Source organism: Agelaius phoeniceus, chromosome 1, assembly GCF_051311805.1.
Source record: "Agelaius phoeniceus isolate bAgePho1 chromosome 1, bAgePho1.hap1, whole genome shotgun sequence".
Lineage (NCBI taxonomy): Eukaryota > Metazoa > Chordata > Aves > Passeriformes > Icteridae > Agelaius > Agelaius phoeniceus.
The window spans coordinates 82,643,738-82,665,873 of record NC_135265.1 but is presented as its reverse complement, the minus strand read 5'-3'; the positions used below and the strand labels follow the sequence as shown (position 1 = coordinate 82,665,873).

At 37.1% G+C, this 22,136-nt stretch overlaps 1 protein-coding gene across 1 annotated transcript in view; it reads right to left on the bottom strand.

Annotated features, from left to right (window-relative positions):
• Positions 1-22,136, bottom strand: part of SEMA5A (semaphorin 5A) — a 314,579-nt gene that overhangs the window by 56,901 nt on the left and 235,542 nt on the right. Inside the window, exons 15-17 of the mRNA XM_054636324.2 lie at positions 21,676-21,857; positions 19,287-19,430; positions 11,440-11,587 (exon numbers count right to left, since the gene is read on the bottom strand). Of these exons, the coding sequence (XP_054492299.1) occupies positions 11,440-11,587; positions 19,287-19,430; positions 21,676-21,857 (474 nt within the window). The remainder of the gene's footprint in view (positions 1-11,439; positions 11,588-19,286; positions 19,431-21,675; positions 21,858-22,136) is intronic.

Below are 22,136 nucleotides of genomic sequence, written 5' to 3'. Positions count from 1 at the left end.
AGTTAAAAAAGCACATGCTCTTTATCAGGCTGGGACTGCAGGAAAAATGCAGTTTTAAGAACTAAACTCATCAATAAATTTCCCCCAAATAACCAAAGGTACCGACCCCACAAAAGGCAAAAGATTAATAGTTCATTTTCATCTCTATTTGTCTGACTATATTAAGCAAAGCTCTTCTGTAGCTTCAGAAAGGACAAATACTTTTGTAAAATCTTTCACTCTTGTTATTTAGGTTTTCATTTCTTCTCCGCATCTCACGCTACCTGCCTCTCACAACACAGGAAATTCTGATCATACATATTTTTTTCTTCCTATGGCAATATTAGTTAGTTTTCTTGGGACTATAACAGAAAGCCAGATTTCACTTTACAGATAGGGCATATCATGTTATTATACTTCTTCAGTTTTACTTAGAAAACTAACTGGCAAATAAAACACCAGTCATTCTGAAAACAAAGGAAAGAAGCGAAAATATTTCCCTAACTAGAAATACCAAACACCACTCCATTTCTTACTTTTTTCTTTTTTCAAAATTACATTCATATGACTCCCAGCAAGACTTTTGATGGATTAACTCCTATAATCCACCAGTTGCTTTTTTTCTTGCATTCTGTGTAATGGATCATTTTTATACTTCATACAAAATTGCTGATGATAGATTTCACTATATGTCTAATTTTCCTTTTAGCCCTACATTTCAGAAGAAGATAATACTCACTGCTATTACTGCTTTTTCTAAGTACTTTAAAACTCTTTAACAAAATATTCATTCTGCCAAGCTATCTCATACAAATGCTTCAATATGTGCATTGGGATTCTGGATCAGCTTTTCAGTAAGGCATAGGATACATAAATTAACTATTTTTAATAGGAAGATTAGTTCCTTTGCAAGGAGGTTTATGCGTTCCTATGTGAAAACATACAGTATATTTCTAGTTTTGTGAACAACTGCCTGAAAATTTCAGAAACTTCTGAATGAATCTCTTCTCATACTTTAAATATAGTGAGCATATTTCATTTCAGCTTAAAGCAGAATTATAAGTTTTCTAGGTAGAGTAACAGCCAGATATACTCCCTGGATTTCTGCTTGCTAATGTCATCCAAGGCTGTGAAAATACTTAGCTAAGTCAGGCAATGCCAAGAGATATGGGTCTATTGACTAACTCTCATGTTTTTCATAGGATTTTTACTGAAGGGATGGGGGCAGAATAAACTCAGCTTTGAAAAATAAAATTTTTGCTAATAAGTATATCCACAATAGTATGACATTACCAGAACAGTAAATTGACAAAGCCACATACAGTGTCTTCACAAGATCAACATGTAAACAGCCTTTTACAAAGCATCCTGGAATCTGCCACTACCTTCAGAAATAATCTTCATGTGCTAAAGATGGGGCTGCTTTTGAGCAACAGAGCAATAACCCAGAAGAGTGTTGTGCTGAGCACTGCACAGATGTTGGCTGAGTAACAGCCTGGTATCTGACCTGGTGTCTGGCAGTCCAGCCTGTGTAACTGGCAAACTATCTGCAATACCATAGATCAGCTCTGTTATTTTGGGTGGGGGGTTTTTCCACTTTTCCTTCTGGAGATCTATTTAAATTACAAAGAGATCGAAGGGAATAGGTCCTTCCTCTGAATCAGATAACTGAAAAAATACAGGTATGGTCTGCAGCTGCTTTTCTACATCTGGACCCTCTCTGACAGGGCAAAGCAAAAAACTGCATTTTGGGGCTGACCTATTTCTGCAGCAGTCCCAGTCCATGTAGAGCCATCACAAATTTCAAACAATAGATAAATGAACACCTGTATCTTTACAAGGCAGTAACTTGTTTCACTGATCTCTCATGCTAGAAATTGTTATAAGTAACAAGGCTGGAGATTTTAATAACATAAACTGAAAGGCCTGCTTTATAACTTCAGCTTTCTGATGTTTCAGATGAAATAACAAGTATTGTTGAATCAGAAAAAAAATCTGTTTTGGAAGGATTAATATTTTTATTTTCATCTGTATTTCTCTAGCTGAAGGAAATATGCAGCATGATTCTGCTTTCATATAACAAAACGGGTCTTGATAGGGTGACTGTGAGACTTCATCCTGCCCTTCAACCTGCAAGGACAAAACACTGTGTATTCTGGTTAATGAGCTCAGTGTTTGCATGAGTTTATATTCTCAGACAAGAAGAATACAATCCCATCTACTGGAGTATTCAGATCTAAATATTATTATTTCAGAATGCTGCAAGAGGCTGAGTCACATCACCCTGAAGACACAAAAAAAGTTATAAATAAGCACAAAGAAAAAGTATGTTTGCCTTTCTTAAGGCTTGTGAACATATTTGTTCAAGATGAATTTGAGGCTTTGAATAACTAAATGCCTTTTATTTGGTGGCTGCAGTATTAGTGAAGAAGTATTTTCAGTCAACAATTTAGTGTGAAAGGGAGGATGGGATGAACCAAGGAGGAAAAATAAAAGGAAGTTTTGATAACTCCATCAATAAATAACCAGAAGTTTTAAAAATTATTTCTCGACCTCCTATAACTTGTGTAAGAACAGGGTTGCCTGACACTATTTTCAATGAAAATTAAAATCCTACCACAGCCAAATAAATTAAAAATTACTATGATGTCCTAAGACTAAGTAAAAATAAAAGCTGGCACATAAACATAATTAATTTGGATGGAGTTCCATTTAATTGCACTCAGATGGCTAAGGACTGCTGTCAGTCAGCTCAGCTAACAAATCACTCTAGCACTCTTCAAGAGTTGCTGCATTAGTGAAGCTATAAATGGCAACAGTGCATATTACTTATTCAGGCTTCATCCATCCCTCAGTTTACTGAGGTCAAATTGAAGAATACTGAAACAAAACTCCGCTTTGTGTTAAGGTCTACGTGTGAGCAGACTTTTCAGTATAAAATGTGTAAACACAATTACTGTGTTTGCACTGTGCCATTTTAAGTACAGGTGACCAAACCTAAAAAGAACAGAATAAATCAGAGGGACAATTTGTAGCAAACTGACTCAATGCTCCCTTAAAAAGAAGAACATTGGAAATGCCATTCTAGATCAGGCATGCCTTCCCTGGTTATTGTCAAATGGCAGCACAGAAATAAGCAGAATGCAAAAAGCACAGCCCTAAATCTGATTGTTAATATCCAAGAAAAAGATTTAAAACATTAAAATTTTATTTACTATGCTAAAAAAATCTAATTTTTGGTCTATTATAATTCTACTTTATCCCAACATTCTCTACAATTTTAGTTGTGAGGAATTTTATTGGTTCTTAAGATTTAAGCCTCAACAATTTATTGCAACAAGTTACATCATTTAACAATGCCCTGGATAGAAATGAATTCCATTCACTAGCTCCATATTTCCTTAAAACTCAGTATACTACATTATAGAGTACACAGAAACCCCAATGTTCTCTCTCTAAATCTGTCATTAATTTATGTATTAGTCCTTCATACACTAGAACCCTGTGTACTCCGATTCACGAGAATCCCAATCTTTTCCTTCCTTTGGAACACTTTCCTGAGCTCAGCCCACCTCCACCATGGGCCATATCCTTTAAGATCAGTGAGCATGGCTACAGAAGAATTTTATGTAACTGCTCTATCAGGTTTCTGAGGTAATTTTCAATGTTATGCTTCATGCACCCTTTTTTCCCTTTTTGATTACAGTTGTACAATGAAGGTTGCTACTGAACTGACAACAGCAAAATTAAGGTTTCTCCACACTTGAAAAAGACATATCTTTGTAATGGAAGAGACTTTGAAATTTGTAGATGAAATCATAATAAGCTTTCATGACTTCAGTCATTGACACAAAGCTGTCAGATAAATTCAGCTTCAAAATAAGCTCAGCTTTGAAGATAACAGCAGTGCTGGAGAAATCACATTATTGCAATACACAAAACAAAAACTGTGATTTTATCCAGCTTCAGTCCAGACTGCTACAATCATCCCTTCTGAGATTAGTTTATATATGAATCCCTAGAGTACCATTTTGTCTTCCTTGGGAATGTCTTGCTGAAACTAAATGCTGTAACTGAACCTAATTTTTTTTCACCACTGCACAAACATTCTGGCTTATAGCTAGAATCATAAACAATTCAAACACCAGGGTCATTCTCCTGTCTTGTTCCTTGCTGTGCTTCAAGGTGAAAGCGGGAGCTTCTGTTGAGTTCGTGACTGCAATTATGATACAAAACTCTTGATTTCTATTACTTCAGCACTCAGAGATGTCTAGTGCCTCCTATATGACAGGCAAAACAATCTTTGTATCGATGATGCCCCAAAAGTTCAGGTCACCACAAAATATAATACAAATTTTTCCTCCAAAATGGCTAAAAACACTTATAAGTAAAATCTGCCTAAACACATTCCTTCAGGAGATCTAGAGTAACCTTCCAATAACCTGATGTTAACCACTATGCATGTCCAGTGGGTAAGGATGGATAAAGCTAACATTGATGTAACAGAGATATATAAACAAGTATGACTAATAATAACTCTATTTAACCACTCTATCATGAATTTAATATCATTTCCTTTGAAGTTGCTCCATTCTGATTGTCAGAAAGCCCTTTTATCTCCTTGAAGAACAATGTCAGAAAGATACGAAGTGATCTACATTAGTAATATCCTAAGACTGCACTGAATTTTCCATTTACATCAGAATTATGTTTTACCCTGAAGTTGTTCAGCAATTTGAAAATCACAGATCAGGTGAAGCAGCCTGTCTCAACCTCCATTGATATTTTGTTTTCCATAAATTTGGATTAGAGGTTTACTAACCTCTAATTCTTTTTTTTTTCTTTTTAAAAACAAAACATCCTATATTAAATACAATTTTAGTTGTTCCAAGAAGTCCAGGATAGTCCAGGACAGACTTTTTCTCCAGGACAGACTTTTTTTTTTTTTTTAACAGCTCTCCCTGTTTATGTCAATTCTGGTTTCATGGAAATACTACTTATGTACCAAATAAAGCTACACATCCCATACAAAAAAAAACTAGATCCACAAGCACTGGAAATAATGAAGCCTGATTTCCTATAAGTTTATATTTCAAGTCTTTTAAGTTGATCCATTTAATCCTCTCACATTTCCCCTTCCCATACCCCTGCCTGTAGGATTTAGCAGTCCAACTGCTAAAAATTAAGAGATGTGTGTCTAGTCCCGAACAACACGTGTGCCGATATGTACACTCATTGACCAGCACCTGACACCACTTGGAGCAAGAAATGGACTCAACTGCAAATCTGTCTCAATGTAGAAATGAATTTAGGTTTTTTTTCCTCTACTGGGCCCCTGTTTTTCATGCAACTTGTCCCAATTCCTTGTTATAATCTAAGACCACTCTCCCATCAAATGTATTTGTAATGGGGGAGTGGCTGCCTTACTTATGAGCAGAAGAGTAAGAATGCCTGACAGACCGCAACATCATCCCATAAGCTCTATTACTCGATAAAGCTAAGCCAGAAGTAGGCCATCTACCTTTTTGTATTGGTTTTTAGTCTTCAGTGAAAGTTACAGATTACTTTCCAGAGATAACTGAATGTTCTAGGTCCACAGCAATGAAAAAAATTTAGGCTCCATGAAGCAAAAGTCCTTAGGAAATATCCTCAAGTTTCAGTTTCGCTCATTAATTCAATTTAAAATTAGTGTAGCACAAAACTTTGGTACCCAAGCTTCTTTCTTCCTATTTTTCTCCTTTTTCATTCACATCCAAAACCAATCCAGTCAAAGAAAAGTAGAAGTTCACATCTCTTAACAGTGAATCCTTGAGCCCAGCACTGCACTGAAGGGGGTTTCAGGTACTTTTTCTGTGGCTATCAGAGGTGGCAATGAGCACAACTCAGACACAGGGCCTCAGCGAGCTGGGGGGACAGTATTACATCTAAATAACAATAATGAAAACTACACCTACAGCACAAGAACCACGTGTGGTGGTGAGACCTGAGACATGACACATTCCAGTGTGCCTGGTGTTTTAGGAAACTGGGGCAAATTCTGGCTGAAGGAAATCTGCTCTCCTGTCTCTGGTCAGTGCAACTCCCTAACTGGATGGAGGCACATGGCTGTCACTTGACCATGTTACACTAACATTTATTTCCTATGTTTTTTAAATAACATTCAGATTTCTGAATCAAACATTCATCATCTGTATGACAGATACACATATGCCCAATGCAAAGTTCTTGAATGTGTTCACTTCGGCAAACCTTTACGATTAGACTTGAAAGAGATCACAAATCAGATGGCATTGGTCCATGAAAGGAGTTATTTTACATGACCTGGAAGTCCCTGAAAGAGCTTGCTACAGGAATTTCAGAACAGGACTGCAGTCAGTGTCAGTTGTCACAGGTTGAACTGGATAGTTTGAAGTAGCCTAGCAACAGTTTCCTAGCAGCTAAAAATGTATTTCACAGCTTAAAGTTACTTTAAAAATTACTTTTCTCAAAAAAGGGATGCTTCACACTATTCTCAGCAAGAAAGCAAACACCTAACAGTTTAGCTTCTTTTTCAAAATTAAATAAATGAAATAGAAAAATGATTGCTGGATGCCCAAATTCCACCTAAACAGCTCACATTTGGATATATATGCACATCAGTTCAACCAGTTCATATTTCACATTTACCTTGACCATGAATGCCAAGCTGGTAACTCACTTTATCGACCAAGGTAAGCAGATTTGTACCATTGATCAAGATGCTTAAGCATTTTTCTGAAACTATTTCCTATGATTTTGGGTTTTTTTGGTTTTACCCTCTTTAAGTAACTTGTTATGGCTTAAAATTGCAGTAGAATGTGCAGCATCAAAAGAAGAGAGGTTCTTCTTCGTTAAACTTTTACAACATAAAAACAGTTAATACCCAATAAAGTTTGCATTACAGAAGAAAAAAGGATTGAGAAAGGGAATGAGCATAAAGTAGGCAAACATCATATAAATAGCACAATTTCTTATACATCATGCTTGTGAGATTGTTTTCTGGTTATGCAATAGATTATTTTTCTTAAGTCAAATGGAAACTTAAAAAAGAACTATTAAAAAAAGCATAATAATTTTATTTTATGGTCACTTTTCTGGACTATAAATTTCAAACTTATTTTGAGATGGCAAGTAAAAAAAGGCAGACTGTTCTCACTGATGGGCAAAGTACTTCTGAAAACCTTCCATCTTCAAATTCTCTTTTAAAAATTGATGAAAAAAAAATTCTGAAAAAAGTTTTGTGTTCCGAACAATTTCAGAATGTTGAAACAATAATACTAATAAATTAAAAAAAAAAAAAGCCAACAAAACCCAACAAAACCACAAGACAAAAACCCCCCTAAAATAGCTATTATTTTCTAAGAAACATAAAATTCCTCCTTTTTTTTGTTTTTGTTTCGCAGCAAAACTTTTTTCTGGTATGTGGAAAGTATATACCATTTACCAGTCACCCAGTACAAAAACTAAGATTAATGTATATGTTAGTATGACTGAAACAAGAACACAGACAAATATACACATAAAGCATGTCACCCAACTTCAACCTCAAACTAAATTCCTCATTCTATTAATAATTCTTTTAAAAAGTTATTCCTTTATTACTGGCCTGAGACAAATTCAAGTGAGATAATGCTTCTCAAGGGATAAGAAGCATTTTCTGAAGGAAACATATAGTTTATCTGAGTATGCTGTAAAATCTGAGGATGTTTGTCCTCTGAGTCACATTAGCACAGTCCAGAGAATTCCACAGTTCCTTCTCTAGTGCCTGTATCACCTGTATACATGAGATTAATACTTGTTTTGTGATATGCTTAAGCTTTCTATAACCAGATTTTAGCTGCTCCTAAATTTGGTTATGATGGTTCTATCTCTTATTAGGCAATTTTAAGCACTCTTTAGTAGCTTTGATTAACTTAAGGACTTTGACAGGTCCTTATGACTCCTGATTTTGATTTCAAACTTCATCTTTTTGACCTTATGAGTCTCTGTGGTCTAATTCTCCTGTAACATATTGATTTATGGTTTTCTATATTCAGTGAAAATGCCTTCAGTCCTATGTCTCTGGCCATCCATTTCCATGTATTGAGTGCATTAAAGCAACAGATGCATCTTTAAGATACCATCACAGTTTTCTCTCTGTGGAATATTTATACGCATCAAAAGATTTATCATTATTATTTTATAAAATAAGTTGGAAATAACAGTAGGGAACTCTGAGTTCTGATAAAAAATATTCAAGCAGCTTGGCTGTTATCTGCAATAAGGCAGATAAAGTCAAGGAACCAACTGATGAGAAACATTCAAAAAGACAAGCACAGGCAGTAGCTGCCTGCTGTGATATTGCAGCCTAGGAGAAATACAATCAAACTAAAAGGAAGAAACACTGTTCATTAAAAATCGTGTGGTATCAGTCATTAGGTGGACACAGACAATAGCCATTAATATGGTAAAAGCTGCAAAATAAGGACAGGAAAATAGATTAGGATTGGCTATACTGCAGTCTCACAGCCAGGTTGCAGATGAGAAAACAGAAGAGGCAGGTTCTCCTAAAAAATTAAATCTGGTCCCCTTATACTGCTGGCAAGCATACTGTAAGGTTCCCTTTCTTAAGTCTTATAAAAACAGCTGCTGTTGCTGTTTTTTTCCCACAATTCCCTAAAAATGAAGTTCTAAAAACAAAGAACTAGCACAGTTGAAAGGGGTCCCAAGACAGCATTTCATCCATCCTACAACTCTGATGCATCAAAAATTTATTTTCATTTCAAGACAAAACAAAGCCTAACATAGTATCTCTTCTTGAATAATAAGTTCTCCAGTCCTCTACCCTTTTTCTTTTCTTCTCCTCTCCACAGGCCACAGACACTGAACTATTCAGCTGCAACTCATGCTGCTCAAATGTTGTGAAGGTTTCACAGAGTTCCTCTGAAGAAGGTAAACCAGAAACCTGGAGAGTCTCTTTATAGTATAAAGCCATCATTTAAGGGTTGAGAGAACCAAGCACTTCAAGTTCCTGAGTCTACTCCCAACTATGCCTTTAATTCAAGTGGTAAATGTTTGCCTCATAACATCTTTTACTCCAGACAAAACAAACAGTAGATAGTATGGATTACTACCACTTTCACTACAACACTTCCCAAGATTTTTTAGATTCTCAAGTACTCAGAGATATTCAGGATAAAAGGTTTTTGAAAGAAACTAAATTCACTAAATATCTTGCAAAACTTAAGCTGAGTATCACTACAAGCAGTAAAGAATGGAAAACAGTAGTAAGAAGTCACATTCACTTCTCCTTTATTCACAATTATAGAAAATAATAATTCTAACTGTTTGGAAAAATACTTACACCTACTACAATAAAACCAGAAATTTGGTTGAAGCAGAAGAACATCCAACAAGTTTCATATTTGCGCTCCTCATTCATAAGACTTTATTAATATAAATATTTAAATCATTCAACAATTAAAAGAAGGCATAAAAATATCTCTGATTTCACTTTCTTTGATTAATGAAACAAATTCTGAGAGAAATAAAGTATTTTTTCTCCAGCTTCACTTAGTGACTATGCCCTGCTATGGCTGCAAAGCCTCTGAATCAAGACAAGTAACTCAAAGGTTCAAATTCAGTGAAACTTAAACAGAACACAGACTTTATACCACAGCATAATTTATACACATATACTTTGTCTTGCAAGAACACCAGAGTTTATGGAGGATTTCTACACTGGATGGGTTTCCATTGGTGGCAAGTTTTAGCAAGACAACTATGTACTCCAAAGCTCAAAATAAACCATCAACACAATACTTTTCTAATTAATAAAAAATCTCCAGAACATTTCCACAGCTGAACTGGAAACTATTCCATGGTGCAGCAGAATATGTGCTAAGGCTGTTAATAAATTAAAAACCCCAGTACCATTAATCTCAAATTGGTTATAATAAGAAATTTTTACACGAAAGGTTTTCCTACTTTCCTCATAGAGCTTTCCAAGCAAATTAGAGCCACATATTTTTGATTTAAGACCATGGGAAGATTCTCTGCAAAATAAAATGCCACTATATTTCACAAACATTATTATAGGATAAATAGGAACAAGTGAGGGAGAAAACCATCATATTGTGTTCTTTTCAGTGAGAGTCAGGAAGGTTTAACACTAGATCCAGACCATATGTCTGCTTTTTCGGTGCACCATCAGAAGAGACAAATATTTTGGAAAACTTGATAGAATTCTAATTTATTGGGTTAATTCTTAAAGTTTAACTGAAATAAAAGAACAAGCCTCTTGGATGTTTTTAATCTACTCAAAATGCAATTCTATCATCAGAATAAATTTTAAAAAGAGAACAAATCCTGGGAAAATGCACAAAACCTTCAAATTAGAAAAAGGTAATAAATTATCCTTTTTTTAGTAATGAATTACTGCCAATCTAACAAACAGACCACAGATTATGACAAACCTCAGAATTAGGCCTCTTTGAAATTAAGACATATAAAAATTGGTTTAATAGTAAAAAGAAAAAAAATTATTCTACCTCTTCATCTCCCCACCTCTATTTGTTCATATATAAGAAAAATCCCCTACATGTTTTTCCATGTGTTTCTCTTAATAAACTGAGTATCAATAAAACACTTCTACTCATTCAAATCATCCCACTGTAAATTCAAAGACTGCCAGCTGCTGGGCTGCTGCTGTGCCGATATCACTGCTATCAAATATCGCCTCAGCACGTTCCTGGTGCTTCCATGCATTCACTGATTGACTCCTTATGTATTTAGATGTGAAACTTAGCTTTTTCTCTGCTGTACAGAACATGGTACACTGGAGTCCTGGGCTCATGGCTAGGGTACCTATGCACTCTGATGGTAAAAATAAAAAAAAACAACACTCTGAACCTGCAACAACACATCTACATCTGCACCAATCTCGCCTCAAGAAACTTAAATTCTAGATGATACTGTGAAAAAGCCGAATTATATATATTTCTGATTGATAAATTGTGCAGATTTCAGCACACACAAGCAACACAGAGACAAAAACAGTCTGGTGACTACTCGCTTTAGGGGTAGAGCTTATAGACATAGATGCTTTATGGGCATTTATAGAGCATTAGTGTTAGGACAGGTGGAAATAGCTTCAAGTTTTGCCAGAGGAGGTTTAGATTGGATATTAGGAAAAATTTCTGCACTGAAAGGGTTATCAGGCACTGGAAGAGACTGGCCAGAGAAGTGTCAGTGTCACCATCCCTGCAGGCATTTAAAACACACATAGATGAGGCACTGGGGAATATGGTTCAATGGAGGAGTTGCCAGAGGTGTGTTAATGATTGGACCTGATAACCTTAGAGGTCCTTTCAGACTTAAATGATTTTATGATTCTATGACATAGAGACATCTGTGGCACATGGCCATAGATATTTGATGAGGAGAAAGCTGGAAACTGCTTACCACGCTGCAGCCAGGACAGTCAGGGCCATTTTCACAAGTCCTGCGCCGTGCCTGGATCCCTCCTCCACACTGAGCCGTGCAGCGCTCCCATGGCCCCCAGCCTGTCCAAAACACATGAGGGGGGCACAACAAATGCTCATTGCAGTACCTGTGAGAAGAGAAATAAGGAGGCAAAGAATCTATTTATTATCAAGACAAGACCTCCCCCAAAACCTCCCTCATTTGCATAATTTAGATAGCTATAAGTACAGGGAAATATTTTATACAAAGACCTCTCCCTACTCATTAAGCACTTCTCTAACAGTTTTAACACTGCACAGTGTGTCTAAACATTTGAGTGGGGTTTTTTTAGGTTGCAGTTGTGTGGGTGGAGCATTTGTTTGTTAATTCAGTGACTTTTAACATTCCATGCAATGCAGCCACGCAATTGTACTGTGGTCACGCAAGCAAGATTGCAAACTACTTTATTAAAACCAGTTGTGGCTATGCCTCTGTGGCAGTCAACCAAACAGAAGGCAAACATTGATGCAGGCAGTCTTTTATCAGTCTCCAGCTAAGAATTGATTAGGATCTATCTCTCTCATCTTCAGATAGCTACACTTGCTTTTCATAGCATTTCTGCTTCTACGGACAATATAAAAGCTACAACATTGATTCTAGGCATAAAGAACTGCACTTGTTTATAATGTTGCTACTTTACTTTTTAAAGGGTGTTTTTAGCTATTATAATCTTTGAAAGATTTTCCTGTAGGCTGCAAACTGATTCAGAGATCTAGTAGGTGCTTGAGGGGAGCACTATTGAGTTGTCATTTTTGTAACAATACATTCAGAAGGAATGTGGGAAGGTCCCAGCTTCAGCTGAGTTTTTCAATTTTAGTAGAAGCCTTAGATTCCTGATTTTTTGAGCGTCCCATCCAATAATTCTAGCCATAGCATATGCTGCTTTTTAAGGAAGCTCTACAAAGGTCCAAAGGATTTGGGCCATCAGCTAGTGTGACTAGGGCTCTCTAAGAGACCAAACTCTTACTTAGATAAAGCAAACACACAGCATAGTTAGGAAACAGACAACTCTAAAGAAATTCCCTGATGCATCTGGGTAGCTCTTGTTACAATACTGACTGTCCTGAATGAACAAATCAATCTGATACAGTATTTCCTCAGTTTTTACAACATTCATCCAAAATCCAATGTCTTCTTGCCCTTCTAACAAGTTTTCATCTCTTGGCACTCTTCTACAGTCAAAACTGACTCTAATACTCCATTTATTCATTTTCTACAAAAAGAGAAATGACAGTATGAACAGTTGTCATTTTCAACAAGAATAATCACAACAGGTTTTTTGTTTTATTCTGAAAGCCCCAATATCTACAAGCTCTAATTCTTCATTATCCTTCATTATAAGGAATTTGAACATTTGGAACTCTGTGGAGGGCAAAAAAATAATCTTGGTGGTGTAAGTAACATACAAAAGTAGATTTATTGCACATGCTGCAGCCTAAAATTCAAACTTTGTCCCTAGGTCTGGGCAACTCCATCAAAATCTAAAGATTGGGAGTGAGGTTAATAGGGGAGTGACATTTAGTTTTCTGCTTCTGTAGACTTACAAAAATTATTCACAGCTTATATTGACCTTTCCTCTGGAAACTGAGGAAAAAATGCCCAAACCCTCAATATTTATGAATCTGGTGTCAGAATTCTTCAGTGCATGATTTGGGTAAAGACATTACAGTTCACATTATATTAAAGATACATAGGAATGTTCTGTGCCTGAATATTCTTCTCCTAGAACTCCAACTGCACACTTTCTTTGTCACATGCAGTCATTTATGTGTGAATGTGTGTGATAGTTTCTTCTGGGTAATTTGTTGAGAATGTATGGTCAATAAAATATAGATGTAACATCAGCATTTATTTAGTCAAATTAGTACAAACTTTGCATAATTTCAGTTCTTAATGAAGATGTGTTAAGTTAATTTGGAAGACACACTGAGGCTGAAGCAAATCTGCCATGAAGTTGAAATACTATATTCAGCCATGCAGGAGCAAAATTAAGCAACTTGTCTTGCCTTAAAATAAAGGCATCTACAGTTTAGATATCTAAAAATGAAGCAGTCATCTAACTTGAGCAGCAGCTCATGGAAAGAAACAGCCCAGTTAAAAATATGATTTATGTTACCCTAAAGCAAAGGTCATTTAAATACACCCCTCAATGTACAGATTGATTTTCTTGGACTATAAATGCTACATGGGAGACAGACATCTAAGCGGCCATTAAAGGCAATGGAAATCTTGTCAATACAAACTAGGGAGACTAGAATGATTGATTTGAAGAAGTTAAGGAATATAGAGCAGAAGGACACAAATTACTGTTCTCCACAGCCTGTATTGACTAAATTCCTACAGACCACAGTGGAAGTTCAGACACCTGACTCATACATAAACGTTCACTCTCATGAACCCCTGAAGTTAGGTATGGTATGATACATCTCACTTCAAGGACAGTCATACCACTATGCAGTAGCTCTTTTAGTGCCGATGTGCCTGACCTCCCACTCTCTCACTTCAGCAGGAGACAGAAAAGAAACCTAATAACAGTGACCCTTCACAGTAAGCACTTCAAAGGGCTGGCAATTCTGTTATCCAACACTAATTAAAGATGCAGCTGAAAAGATGCCCTAAAATCTCTATGTAAACTACTTCAATTTAGAAAACAGTTTTGGTTTTTGTTTAGTTTTTTGCTTTTTTTTTTTTTTTAATAGTCAACACTGTCAATTTTTCCTTTTTTTTTCAGGAAGGCCAAAAAAAAAAAAAAAAAAAGACAACTAACAAAAAACCAACACAGAATACAAGTAGAATCTTATTTTCATTTCAACTAGCCAGCCTCTGAAAACATCAGGTATGTTTTCACAGCTAGAGACATCACTGCAATTGATCTTTGAGAACTGTGCTCCAGCATGGGGCTTTGAGCCAAGTTTCATTATATCTGTTCTTGGCTGCATTTCAAGTCACTCAGCAACCCTTTTTCCCTTTTGCTCTTTCTTCCCCTCTTAATTTTGTTCTCAGGACCCACAGGGCTAACGTTTTACAGTAATTCAACAAAACATGCAATGCAAGAAACTTGAATCTGTGAAAGCACTGCCCTCTCCCCTAACCTAACTGCAGGAAGATCAGAATGGAGAACAGCCTAGAGAAATGTGGGTTTTGTACAGTGACCCTTCACATTTTCCCTGAAGTGAGCCCAAGTTCAAATGCCTTAATAAAGGAATTGTCATACTGGGGGAAGGGTGAACTCCCCTGTCCAGTTGTGTCCACAGCTATTAGTGCCTACAGCAAATTTTACAGCTACAACCTCATTGCAACTAACATTACTATTCTTGTTTCTATAAAGATCTCAACCATTTAGACATCAATTTATTCAATTATTTCAGTGCTGCTATCCAGCACTGAGTATTATGGGCTAACTGCATGACAGTTACAAGTATGCCCTTATTATTCCGCAGAGAGATGTTATTTAAACAAATATTTTGTAATTTTGAACTATGTTATACTACTACCATGTGTTTAAGAAAAACAAACTAAGCCTGTGTGCCCCTTCCTGTGCAATGTACTGTTCTGTGGTGGGTATTGTGATTACCAGCTGGTGATTTACCGGGATGCACAGACTATACTGAGGCTGATGGGAATGCCAGATTCCTCTAACTGAAGGCAGGCACATGACATACACATGCCCTACTGGATTGAGACTGGTACACTGACAGAAATACCCATCCAGGAGACTGTGGAAGGTGGCATGTGGTCCCAGGGGCTTTTGTGGAAGACCATGAGCAGAGAAAGCAAGAAGGGTGGGAACAGACACTTCCCAGAAGACAAAACATCCATGGGAGCGCAAGCAAGCCTAAAGTCTTGTGGTGTTTAAGCTGCTCTGCTGAAGTGGACTGGGCTTGTTCACACTGCTCAGAAACAAGCAGTGCTATACAGAGCAGGCACTTGACTCTCAGCAGCCCCTCTTTCTCATGGAAGCAAGCCCAAAAGCTGAATGTTTGCTGAGAACCATGTGCAAAATAATGCAACAATATGTCCTGCTTCTAATTGTTTTACACACGCCAAAATATCCAGAGCTTTCAAACATTTACTCCTTGTCTGCAGCCAATTTACTTTTCTAATTGCCATGTTTTTTTTCTATTCTTTCCTGTGTAATAAAAGATAAGTGCATCCACTGAAAGCAAGGAATTCGCATTTTAATGTCCCTCATTTCTGCACAGAGAGGAGGGGGACCAGTGGACTTAATGAGGCCATATCTCCAGCATCTTCCACAGAAAGGACAAACATTCTCACCACATGGTAATGTCAAGACAGGATACTACAGACTCTAAAAACTAAGATCTAGAGAATTTTCAGCAGCTTCAGTGAATATTTCTTATACAGGAAAAATCAGAAAAATTAAGCCCCTAAGGAATTGATCAAGATGTGTTCCATCTGAAGTCTTAACTACAAAATTATTCTTTTATTAGCAAATTTTGTTACAATGTTATTTTTACTCCCTCTCCATATTCTGTCTACACGCACATCAGCTGCACTTTTGACCTACTTCTACAAGGGGAATTTGCTTTGTAATACAAGTATTTGCTATTATCTCTCAACTGCCTTCCCCTGCTTCCCCTGCACCCCTTCAGCAGAACATGAAACAGTTTAACCTATCTTCAATGTTTTAAATTGGCAAATACTGCCATTGATTTCAAGGGAATGGCCAGCGAGCACAGAGCTGCCTACATTAGCCATGATCCTATCATGGCTTTCATGAGTTAAAACAAATATATCCTAGACAAACATTTAGCTCTTAACACATGAACAAATACTCTCAAGCTGAATAGGGATCCAGATCTGAAAGTAAATTTACCTCAGATATACACTGCCTTTTTTGTGTTTTGTGTTTGCTTTCTATGGAGTTATGTACTGGATTTCTACAGAAATCACTGTTTGTTGAAAAGCTGTTTCAAAGTTTGGCACATAGATGGCTGTGGAAACTGAATCCTATATTTATACCCCTGAACATGTGAAGGTGATTAGAGTACACACATTTACAAAGACAAATGCACTCAATATGTAAACCAATTAATTCAAATTTTTACTAATACAAAATATATTTTCATTTTACATATGAGCTCGGTCATCAAAAAAGTAAACTATTAGGCTATTTATAAACATTGGTTGATTTAAATATGAAAATCTGAGAAGTTGCTTCTTGGCACTTTGGATACAAAAATAGTAAATGTTTCTCAGGAGTTACTGCACATGTAATGTTTTTTTCAGCCTGCCTAAATGTTATGGGCTCAAAGAAACTGCTTCCATTTGGTGCTGATGTAACTCAATGAGAGTGAAACAGTGAAATAATACTACTGCAAATGCTGGTACTCCAGTGCCCTCACAGCTCAAAACTCTCCACAAGCTGGGAGAGCCATGAGGACGCTCATAAAACTCTAATGGCCCCAACCAGCTTCCCCTGGGTCCTTCACCCACACCAATGGGCCAAGGAGCTCTATTTCACCTGATCCTAACCCTGGCCTGTGGTTTAGCTTCCCACCTGGACTTCAGATTTCTCTCATTGTCATGATGTCACTAGGATCTAGACTCTTGGTTGGGTCTGGCCACAATCTCCAGGCTTGCCCTGCTCCCCTCCTGCGGAGGGGTGATGGGATGGGCCCTGGCTGGCAAATATCCCAGGACCTTCTGCTTTTTACAGCTCTGAAAAGATTTATCCAAATACTTGGCTTAACACTGACAAAAATCCTGGCAAAAACTGATGCTTCATTCCTCTGGCTTCTTCACCAATTATTTGACAAAATTTGCTAACTTACCACACCCTCTGGAAAAAAAAGAAAGACACTTAAAAAATAATTAAAAGTATCAGGACATAACATGGATAACAAACAAAACCAAGGAGGAGGCAGGAAGGTTAATTGTGAGTAAGCTATGAGTGAGAAAGGTGAAGGGCTAGTTGGAGTGAAGGGTCTTTCAAAGAGACAGGAAACAGTGACAGAAGAACTCAGAGAAAAAGGCATCCTGCAGTAAACTCACAGGCACATTCATCCCAGGTTGCTGCTGAACTGGATGGAGATAGAAAGGACAAATAAGGTGCAGGCTACAAAAGCAAAGCAACATAAGCTTATTGTTCCTTCAGAACTGTTGCATACCAAAATTCAATCCTTCTGGACTCCTATTATTTCAACTCATAATAAGTCACTTTCCAGTTTATAACTGCTTTTACAGTACACCCATTGTCATAATGCTCATATAATTAAGAAAGTATTTCTCAAGGTTTTTTTTATTTATTATCAAACTTTTATTCTGTGTTAAACTAAAATGAAAAATTACTACAACCATCTGCAGTCCATCATCCCAAAGTCTCTCCAAACTGAATTTTTTTTTTTCTATGTTTAATCTTGTTGTGTCCTGCCCTGGATTGACCTCTCAAAATCAATAACTGTTATTCATGCTGGGACTGAGCTAAATAACAGCAGATACAATCTATGTTTGATGGTGATGGCTTTCTGGTTGGGCAACCTATTTTCTGAAAGCAATTTACAGAAGAACAAAATCCTCTCCTCCAGAATGAAATGGTAAATATTCATGGCCTTGAAACAGCGAGAAATGTTCACACGTTCTGTGATACTGATCCTTTACATCTAGGAGTTAGAAAGACCAGGTCCCTGGTGATCCATTAATACGTAAATGTGTGATGCAACCTTGCTTCAATGAATCTCTTAATCTGAAGAAATGCAAGAGTTGGTGTTTAATTAAATGCCTCACTGAAACTCTTCATAAAGGTTACTGACTTTAGTTTACATCCAACAGCAATACAGGATACTACATCATCCATAAAGAAACACTGAAGTAAGCTCTAAGTGCATATTGGAAGGAAACATATCCGCATACATCTCTTGGAATGGATGGGACTCCAGATTTTCACACCAATGCTAGTCTTCTGCTCTCTAGCTTTCTGGTATGACTCTGAAAACAACATAATGCATGCAAGAGTTGCAGTTTATCTGAATATATTCTAGCCCGATTTAAAGAAATATTTAATTCCTGTTAAAACTGCAAACACAGAAATTAGAGATGCATGTAGGGTCCACATAAATTAGAAATGTAATTAGTGTGCATGTAAAATAGAATTAAAGACCTGAACTTGACATTCTGAGCTAGTGACAAAATACTTCGTCTGGTGCCAAAACAGTACATGGTGAAATCAAAATCTGAGCTAACTTGATCTGCTCAGGGGTTAAAAAATATATACAAACAATTAAAAAAACCCCACCAAGCTTGAAACTTTACTAAAGATATTTGAGTTCAAGGTGTATTATATTTATTGAATAGAAAACAAAGCCCTTGAAACCCTCCTTCTATGTTATAGAAATGCTTAATTTATTTACAACAGAAAATATGAACTCACAGCATCAGTAACACAGTGCTGTGACCTTATTATGTTTTGTTCTGAATTCCAGGTCTTGAGGCTGGTTAAGTTACAATTCAAACACAGTGCAATCAATTTTCAAGGAGAATCAATTTTCAGGGTCTCAAGGGACAGCAGCACGTTGCTTCAGCCCAATTGTCTGGCACTACCAGGATCTCTCAGGTGGCTCAGGAGGAATGAAGCGAAGCAAAAGATGAAAGATCTGCTGCAGACCCACAGCCTCATTAATGGGAATACTGTACAGTACAGCAGTGAAGTTAAAGAGAGAGTGAAAGGAAAGGGAAGGGAAAACCAAGGCAAATAAATGAGAAAATGTCCTGTGGAATACAACTGCACAGAAGAAATCAAAACAGACCATAGATAAAAGATAACTCACCTCTCCTCACGATTCTGTCCCACACAGACGCGTCCTCCATGCCGAGGGGTTGGATTGCTGCAGGAACGCTGACGAACTTGAAAGCCTATTCCACAAGTGGTGCTACAAGGTGACCAAGAAGTCCATGGTGTCCAGCCTCCATTTCTGGTAGAATAAAAAGCTCAGGCTCTGTCATCTGTTATACATAGCGAATGGCTGATTAGGTGTGACTGACAGCAGACTCTGGCCTACTAATATTTCTGTAGAAGTCGTTAATACTGCATCGTGTTCCATTTCTTCAGGAATACTGAACCAAAATAAAGGTGCTATGATATTCCATATTCCACGCTTTGCAAAGAATTTGCTTTTGCTGTTAGCAACAGCTAAAATAACCTCCTTACACAAGAATTACAAAGACATGAAGATATTTAGTTGCTTTTGGTCACTTTGTTCTGGGTAAACTACATATTCAAACTCCTGGATCAATGTTCTGAAGCTAACTCTAAATTACATATCACTTTCAGGGAGATTAAAATGTCAAATTTTGCCACCTTGTCTGAAACAAAAGTGATTAAAGCCTGGAGGAAAAGGAGGCTCAGAGGACACCATATAGCTCTCTACAGCTACCTGAAAGGAGACTGTAATGAGGTGGGGGTTGGTTTCTTCTCCCAGGCATTGATCTCTTGATTTTCACAAGGGACAGAATGAGAGGAAATGGCATCATGTTGTGTCAGGAGAGACTTAGATTGGATATTAGGAAAAATGCCTTCACCAAAAGGGTTGTCAAGCATTGGAGCACATTGTCCAGGGAAGTAGTGGAGTCACCATCCCTGGAGGTATTAAAAGACTTGCAAATGTTGTACTTGGGGTTATGGTTTAGTGGTGGACTAAGCAGTGCTTATTAATGGTTAGACTCAATCTGAGGTGTCTCTTCCAGCTTAAATCACTCTATGACATTAAAATGCAAAAAGCATTAAAATGCATTAGTTCTCAATTTCAATTAGTTCTAATTTTCAGTTCATTCTCAATTTCAATTTCAGGTTCTGATAAGATGTCAATACCTTGCCTGCAATTTAACAAAAAAGCTAAGAGAGTTCACACACTTGTATGTACCTTGCATATGTGAAATTTTGGAATGGATTCCCATGCACCTCCCCCCCGCCCCCCGAAAAAAAAAAAAAACCTAGAAAAAACATTACAGAAATATTACAGACCAAAAATCTGAAAAGGAATTCCATATCCTGTACTAGGCAAAAAGAAAAAAATGTACTTCAGCTTTATCCAAAGCTTTAAATGGCTAGTTTTTTGCAGTTTTTGTACTGGTAGAACACAAACAGAAATAAAGAAAAATAAAACTAAACTATATTGATCTTTTGATGTTTCATCATAAAAGCAAAAGCTAAAACATTGCCTTACTAATATAGCAGCATTAACAGAAGTAAGACATTAAAACAGTAGTGTAATAGTGCCAAAGGTAGAATGCAAATCGAGTCCCAAATCACATTCCAAATTCCCTTCTAAACCTGTCAGCTGTTGTTTGATTGTTCAGTATCTCACAGCATGTTTATCTTTTCTATCAGTCTCCTGACCTGATGCTATATATTATTAGATTTTTAGTAATTCTCCTAAAATAGACTATTTTCACTTACACAGCTTGCAGTTACCTTGTGCAGAAATGTAAACAGTTTTATTCACTATAATGAAGTGACTGTGATGTTGAAAAAAAAGAAAAAAAACCAGGAAGAATCACTGAAAATAAGCAGCATGCACCAGTATATGTTTCATCTTGCAATTAAAGTATGTATAATATACGTGTAAAATGTTTTGAGCATGAACTTCTGATGCAGTTCCAAATACATAATGTTCTGAGTCTCTTAGAAATGATCAGCTCTCACTGATTTGCTCTGGGAGTGGTCAAGTTCCTGAAGAAGACAAAAGAGTGGCTAAAGAGCTCTATACAGACTGGAAACAGAACTTGCTATCACTATCGTGATACACCTGAAAGATACAATGGAAACATTTTTCCAGGGCAGAATGGGGGACTACAATGGTAATATGAGACCTCCAAAAAAGAAAGGCATTCTTACTTCCAGAAAAGAAACTTGTATGAATTACAGAAAAAAAAGTATACTTTGGATATTATCTAACACTGATTTTTTTTTTCTTTCAGAGCTGTTGTTAAAATTATCTGAGGACAACATTATTTGGTACGCAGCTTTTGAAATGATTCTGTGCTCTCTGACTCATTCTCTCTCCTACAAAGTGTGAGAGAAACTTTCTAATGTCCTATTTGCCCTTTCATGCACAGGATCAGTAGATTTAAGGGGAGATTTCAAAGGGTGGGCTTTATTCTGATTAAGTTCAAAATTTTTAAACCACAAATGATAGAACCTGAAATTGTCATGCATACCTGGAACAGTTGGCAATCTCCATGGTTGGCCCTTCACACAGCCATCCTCCACACTGAGGAGCAGGACTGTCACACACGCGCGTCCTGCACAGGCAGGAGCCAACGCTGGCCCCGTCAGTGTGGGTGCAAGGTTTCCATTGTGACCATGCCCCAAAATGTCCATCCACTGTCAGATTCCTCATCTAGAAACAACACAACAGAAAAGCTTACAGGCTTGGCAGTTCATTCACACAACCTCTTTATTCTGCTGTGCATGAAAAGTTTAGCCTTCAGCCACCAACAATAGCAGTCTCCACTGGAGAGATACACCTTCCAGAGCAACCTCCCCTTATAATTCCTGTAGCTGCATAATTTCCACAACTTCTGACCAATCTGAGCCACTGGATGCCACCACCATAGCAATAACAGAAATCACAACTGTTACCTTTCACAACCGTGCTTGCCTACCTCTTGATTGTCTT